The sequence below is a fragment of the Egretta garzetta genome, unplaced genomic scaffold, assembly GCF_000687185.1.
Source record: "Egretta garzetta isolate BGI_Z169 unplaced genomic scaffold, ASM68718v1 scaffold582, whole genome shotgun sequence".
NCBI classification, from domain to species: Eukaryota; Metazoa; Chordata; class Aves; order Pelecaniformes; family Ardeidae; genus Egretta; species Egretta garzetta.
Window position 1 is genome coordinate 102,325 of NW_009258956.1, and position 6,583 is coordinate 108,907.

At 52.7% G+C, this 6,583-nt stretch overlaps 2 protein-coding genes across 2 annotated transcripts in view; both read right to left on the reverse strand.

Moving 5' to 3' along the window:
• Nucleotides 1–1,630, reverse strand: part of RPL13 (ribosomal protein L13) — a 6,344-nt gene extending 4,714 nt beyond the window's left edge. Inside the window, exon 1 of the mRNA XM_009634573.2 lies at nt 1,625–1,630. Coding sequence (XP_009632868.1) covers nt 1,625–1,630 — 6 coding nt within the window. The remainder of the gene's footprint in view (nt 1–1,624) is intronic.
• Nucleotides 771–6,583, reverse strand: part of SPG7 (SPG7 matrix AAA peptidase subunit, paraplegin) — a 42,111-nt gene continuing 36,298 nt past the window's right edge. The window contains 5 exon segments of the mRNA XM_035890176.1: nt 771–2,370; nt 4,074–4,151; nt 5,160–5,209; nt 5,212–5,280; nt 5,834–5,990. Of these exon segments, the coding sequence (XP_035746069.1) occupies nt 2,161–2,370; nt 4,074–4,151; nt 5,160–5,209; nt 5,212–5,280; nt 5,834–5,990 (564 nt within the window). The 3' untranslated portion in view covers nt 771–2,160.

Sequence of the window (6,583 nt, forward strand, 5' to 3'; positions counted from 1 at the left end):
GCCCCCGGTAGGCGGATGGCGGCGGATGGAGCCCCCCAGCCACGGCAGCGCCCAGACTCACCTCCCGCCACGGCAAATGGCCGACCGGAAAAGGAAGCGGAGGCGCCGAGCACGCCGGAAGTGCGGCGGAAGCGACCAATGGGCAGCGCCGTGGGAACGGCCCAATGAGGACGACGGCGCCGGAAGCGCCTGGCGGCGGCTTCACCCCGCCCGTAGTAAAGATGGCGCCAGTTTAAAGGGCCCGCGCACACCTAGAGGGGGACGGTGCCCCGGGCCCGCACCCAGGGTCGGCCGTGCTGCCTGGGCCAGGCCCCGCTGCCGGACACCCTCGCAGGGCCGGCCCGGCCAGGAGAAGCCGCTACAGCTCCGCGAGGTGCTGCTGCAGTGCCCCCTCCTGTGCCCAGGCCGGGGGTCACGCCATCCCCAGGCCCCCGAGGACTCCTGCGGGGGAGCCTGTTCCCCACCATACCCACACCCCACAGCAGGGCTCTGCCGCCCTCCCCGGTGTCCGGAGAGCGGTCAGGGACCAGCACCCACCTTGGCAGGGCCAGGATCCTGCAGTGGCGCGAGCCTGGAGCCGTGGCCTCTGCATGCCGCAAGATGGCACGGCCACACCGGCTGCACCCCGGAAGCCACCAAGGACCCCGCACTGTCCCACAGCATCCCAGCGTAGCACCCTTGGGTCCACAGAACTGAATCCTCCTGGCAAAAGGTTTATTCAGGCAGCCCAGAACACAGCTATGGCACTTTTAAAAAAAACAGATGGGAGAACACTTGAAATTTCAACCTGCTGGTGGAAAACTGAATCCAAAGAATGAACTTGCAAAGAAGCAAACAGGTTTGGAATAACGAAATACAGGCACAGTAGCATTGCAAATTTAGAAAACCATTTCTCCCCCCAAAACCAAGGGAAATCACCACCACCACGGGGATGACAACGAGCGATACCCCAGGGAAGGCTTGGGGCTCCCTGTAGGCAGGTGGCTCTGTGCTGGGACAGGGAGAGGACGCCCCGCAGAACATCGTCCCCCCACATCCTTGTGGAAAATGGGGCTCTCCACTCCAGCCTGAAGAGGAGCCTGGGGACCACGATCGAGGCCCGAGGGTTCAAAGCTGTCAGAGAGTGGGCTTGGGCTGGGGTGTTTCAGGTCACAGACGATCCTCACGGAGTAACTCAAGACAATAATCCTTCCTAAAAGATTAACCCAGCCAGAGCACGCCAGGCACCAACTATCATTTTAATGCTTTCCCTGATGAATGGCAGACAACCGGTGTCATCCCAGGTTGTTTTGCAAGAGCCACGAGGACAGAGCCGGAGGAACTGCCAGCTTTTTACTGCGGCTTCCCAACGGACACAGCCGCTTTTGCTCGGGTTCCTGAGGGCACCTCTCCGGCTCTGAACCAGCAGTGCCGCCGAACACTCTTCCAACGTGTGACTCTGAGCCACTCGCTGCAATGCTAGCATCACACTGCGGGGTGATGTTGGGTTCTGCACACAGGTTTTCCTCAAGGCGAGGCGCTTGCTATAAAAACAGAATGTAAGTTGTTGGCCAGGGAGAAGAAAGCCCTTGTCCTGTACAACTCCATAGCTGTAACAAAGCTCTGTATGCACCAGAACACATACCCGCATCTCAACATACTCTAAACACAGCAGACACTATGGACAGTTTATTCCAGGAGAGTCTGGGTTTTTTTGGTTTCTATTTTATGTTCAGCAGCAGAGATGATCAAAGGTTACAGCGGAGTCGCACAAGAGCTACAGCACCGTAGCCAACGCGGAGTCTTGCAGGGGTTTGACTACACTGACCCGCGCTCCTGCCACGCCACAGCGAGAGGTGGCTTACAAGGACTCCGCACAATCTTTCACCCTTAAGAACATGTACAACGCTCCTGTGTACAAGAAATCTTTCCAGGAGATTAGACTTACCCAACTCCTAATCACTACTAGCCTGCTGAGAATCAATTTCAAAATCCTAAGGAGTCCTCCTTCCTGCAGGGAAAAGCTCGTTAAAAGAGCCAACGTAGCCGTCCCTCAACTTTTGGATAACAGCGGCACAGAGATTCCCTGCTCAGTATCTTTGATTCTGGAGCTGAAAAGGGAAAGGGTCTGTGTCCAAAAGAAGCCTCTGGAGTCCTCCCGTTGCATATCAGGAGGGGGCTTCATACTGGTCTCAGGTGTGGTTCTTCCTCCTCCTCGTGGTTCGGTGGCTGCTGGGGCATTTCTTCATCTCTTGTGTCCTGCTTGTCTCTCTCTGCTTGAAGCCAGCTCTGAGGCGCTATCATTTTCTTTGGCCCATAGGGTGGAGGCCCAATCAAAGCTTCAATGTCATCATAATTTATCACTTCTTTCTCCAGGAGGGCATTAGACAGCTAGAAAGAGTAAATAAGGCATAATGAGGCGCAGGGGTTTGAAAACAGCCTCCCTGAACTGACCTGAACTCTCCCTGTCAGCTCAACTCAGATCTCAACATCTGGACACAGCACGTGCTGCAGCCCACGAGGAGCAGACCCCTGGCTACCACACCACAGACGGGGTGACCCGAAAGCCTGCTGGGGCCAGTACAAAGCTCTCCAGGCTGCTGGCACCTTTCACAGGAGTGCTTTTGGCCAGGAATATGTAGTATGACTGGAGGGAATAAAGCAAGCTCTATGGAATGATTTGGCAAGTCAGAACTCCAGGAACTATCAGAGAAGCCCCCTTCCTGCCACTGCATCTGGGGCCTTGCCCGTCTAAAATGCCAAAGTAAGAGCAAATGAGACCAGAGCCAGACCCACACCCCTCCCCTGTACACAGAGGGACAACACAGAGCTGTCTGTTCCTGGGGGCACGGGCTGAAGGTCATCACAAGTCCCTCCCCAGAAGAACTGAATTCTCCGGCCCCTCTGCCAGCAGAAGGGCCACGGTGGAGCAGCAGGTGGCTGTCAAACACGGGACGGCTCAATTCTGCTGACAAGATGCGACACACTGGCCTGGCAACTGAAACATTTACTCTGTAGATACTTTGGCTTAACTTAAAAAGTTTTTCTGTGATGAGCCTCTAGGAAACATCTGACCACTGTTAAATGAAAGCAGCAGAACAGAGGAGGCCTGCAGAGAAGAGACCCCCTAACCATGCCCGTCTTCAGAGGACTCCCAGGGCACTGTCCCAGGAAAAGGGCTGGGATAAGGCCAACAGCAGGGTGTCCGAGCAAGAAAGCTCTGGTTACCTCACTATGCACAGGAGGCCAGCCGTTGCGTAGCTGAAGGGGTTGTTTGTTTAAAAAGAAGATTTCAGGAAAAGGATTGTTTTCTTTGCAAAACATGCAACACTAAGTTGACTCCTGGTCATTTTGGAAGTTACAGACCGGAATTCTGAAGGAAAGATCAAGTAGATACACAGGGTGCTGCAACCCAAGCGTGGCTCAGCCCCAAGCAATGGGTACAAAGCTCCTGGCAGAGAGGTAGGGACATGCCAGGGGACTGCCAGGACACAAAGAGGAGGAGGCAAAGCTCTACCTTGCAACAAGGACTCCTTGGTGTATTAGGTTTCAAGGAGCTGGCAGGTGAAAACTGCCTGGAGTCACCAGAAAGCATGAACCAGCACCAGTCAGCCAAGGTGGCAGGTCCCATATTCTTTCAACAAAGCCAGAAACTGTCCTGTACGTCTACAAGACCTGGAAGGATGAGCTATTCCCACCTTCACAGGCTTTCACTGTCTGCTTTCCAGGAAATTACGCTGCCTCTTTTACGCTGGCGAGAGGCTAGCAGAGAAATGCAAGTGAAGGACACGAATTCTAGCTTTGATCACTGCCACAGAGCACTCCTACTCCTCTACCCCACAAACACCAGCTGGTGTCAGGAGGCAGACTACTCGCTGCTGAAAAAGGCACACGTTCCTCCCCGTGCCTGCTCCTAATCTGGGGGATATGCAGCAAACAGTCACTCGTTCACAACACAAGCCCCAGCACTCCCACTACAAGACTTTCTAGGACCACAGAGACACTGCAACAGCTGAGCTACAAGGCAAAAAACACCAGTTAAACAAACAACAAACCAAAACCAACAATAAAACCCCCATGTAACTCCAACTTACTGTTTGCAGCTTGTCCCGGTTCTCCAATAAGAGTTGTTCTGTGCGCCTGTAAGCCTGAGCCACCAGGACTTTTGCTTCCTAGAAGACAGTAGGAAGGACAGAGATTTTGAGAGCAGTTGGCAACAAACATGACAAACAAGGAGAGCACTGAGGGATGGAATCTGCAAACTGAGCCAGGCAGAAAGTCATTCCCATCAACAGAAAATACAGATAAATAGTTTGAAAAAAAGCCAAAGGAGTAGTCATGATAAGGAACAGTAAACACCTGCATGAGCACAACTCTTCAGCAGTCCCAGCTGATGGGAAATGCAGTCTAATTAAGGAGGCTGTCCAGCAGCAAAAGATGCAGCTCAGCACAAGTCCCCGGGAAGCACAACCATAGTGCTTCTGAAGCAGAGTTTTTTGGTTTCCAGCTATTTGACTTTTCAACTAAGGCAATGGTTTTTTTGCAGCAATGAAGCCCAATTTCCTGTCAAAAGAGGCTCACATTTCTCAGTCAGTCTGAACTGTCGCTTTGGTTAGATAGCCTCTCTGACCTAGGAAGTGGAGACATTTAAATTGTGCAACAGGTTTCTTGTAATCTAAGCATGGCTAGGGCATGGAACTCCTGAGAGCCTGGAGAAACTTAAGGCAACAGAACCTTTTCCTAGCTGGGTATCTATCCACAGCTCCACAACGATCCCCCAGTCTCCCCAGATTATTCCTTTCTCCCTCTCTCCAAATGTCACATTTGAACCTCCTGTCTCCCAGAAGCTCACCAGGGTCTTGTCCACACTGGAACCAGGACTGCAGCTTTCACAGTCAGTTGTACACATTGCAGCGTATTTCACAGCCACGCGCTGCAGCCTCAGGCAGCACAGTGCTACTGGGCTGAACTCACTGCTGTGACTTTGCCTGTTCTTAATGCCTCACCGCATAGCCCTAGTACACTGTAACGGAACAGGCAAGTGCTCAGTTGTTGAAATTTCCTACTTCATGGCTAACAGAAAAATGCGAATTGTTTGGGTGCGAGTTACTTGCAATTTTTTTTACTGAACCGCAGAAAGTAAAGAACAAACGGGAACGTGTAACCAAGGGAGGCCTTACGTGGTCCATCATTTGCTGAAGTCCCTGGCTGAAAGGGCGCCGACCAATTTGGGCACCATCCCGTACTGCTTCACCATGGAGTAGGCTATCTTGGTCACCTTCTTCAGGTCATCCTGTGCTCCTGGGCAGGAGAGAGATGCAATGCTTACCAGCTCTGAGCTGAGTGCTGGAGGATCACATCCTGCCCAAACATGCATTACGCTAGGTGAGAAACCAGAGGACCCACAGGAGTCCACGGAGGTGAACGCTCCACAGGCTGATGGACAGTACGTACTGCAGGACCCATGCACGGCAGCGAGTGAATCTACTGGTAGCTAGCTCACGCGGAGTGCTTGCTTGCCACTGCCTGCTGTTATCCCATTTGGATAACCAGTTGGAAACACAGCACAGAAAGCTTTAGGCCCTCCCACAAGCCAAGAGTTTCACCGGGTAGTTGGCACCTGTGGCCTTCGGCTTGGGGCCAAGTCTAAGACAACACAGTGGCAACCAAGAATGAGAGACCTCCAGCCTCACAAATGCAAGCCCAAGATCAAAACATGCAATTGGACATTTCTCCTTCCCAGGGTGGGAAACCTCTGTCTCTTGCTCGGATCACCCTTGGACAGAGCAAGGGCAGAAGTTCAGGCTCTCTTAGCACAACCTCCACCTGCCAGTGCCAGGGTCTGGCTCCTCACCTGTAGTGACTTTGTTAAAGGTGATGGCCTCGGACACTCTCCCCCCCAGCGCCATGCACATCCTCTCCAGCAGCTGTTCCTTGGTGAAGAGGTACTGCTCTCTCGGAAGGATTTGAGCGAATCCGAGAGCTGCATTTGTTCGAGGGGCTATGGAAACCTGCAACACAGAGAGCAGCTCCCTCAGTTCAGGGGACAACGGAGCTCCCAGCTACAGCAGCAGCAGGAGGAGAACACGAAGAAGCTTGCATTCCCAGAAAAACTTGTTGAAAGCTATGGGGCAGGCTGACCTACAGAGACGTGCCCAAGGACTGCAGCATGTCCCCATTCCTGTACTGAAGGCTCTGCCTTCACAGCTACAGACATACACTTTCTACCACTTTCTGCTCAAGAAATGAAAAGGAAATTTTTCCTTAACAGCAAGCCAGTGAAATCCTGAGATTTAGGAGTTGCTTTGGAGGGTATAAGCCAAACTGAGTTCACTTCACTGTGTTCCAGAATCACTGAGACTACCTGGAGAAAGATAGGATGTCTTCAGAAAAATAAGAGCCATTTCCCCTACCCGCTACATGAGATTAATTAACAACAGTTCAGCTTATACAATAGGTCATTCAGAGTGAATTTGCTGCTGGTGGCAACCCAAGGAGCTGTCGCCCTTGGCATTTCTACTCTCTACCTCCTCCCTGTGTCAAGGCTTTTCGAGGAGGAGATGTGCATAGCAGAGAACACACCCTGGGGTGCCGAAGAGAGGCC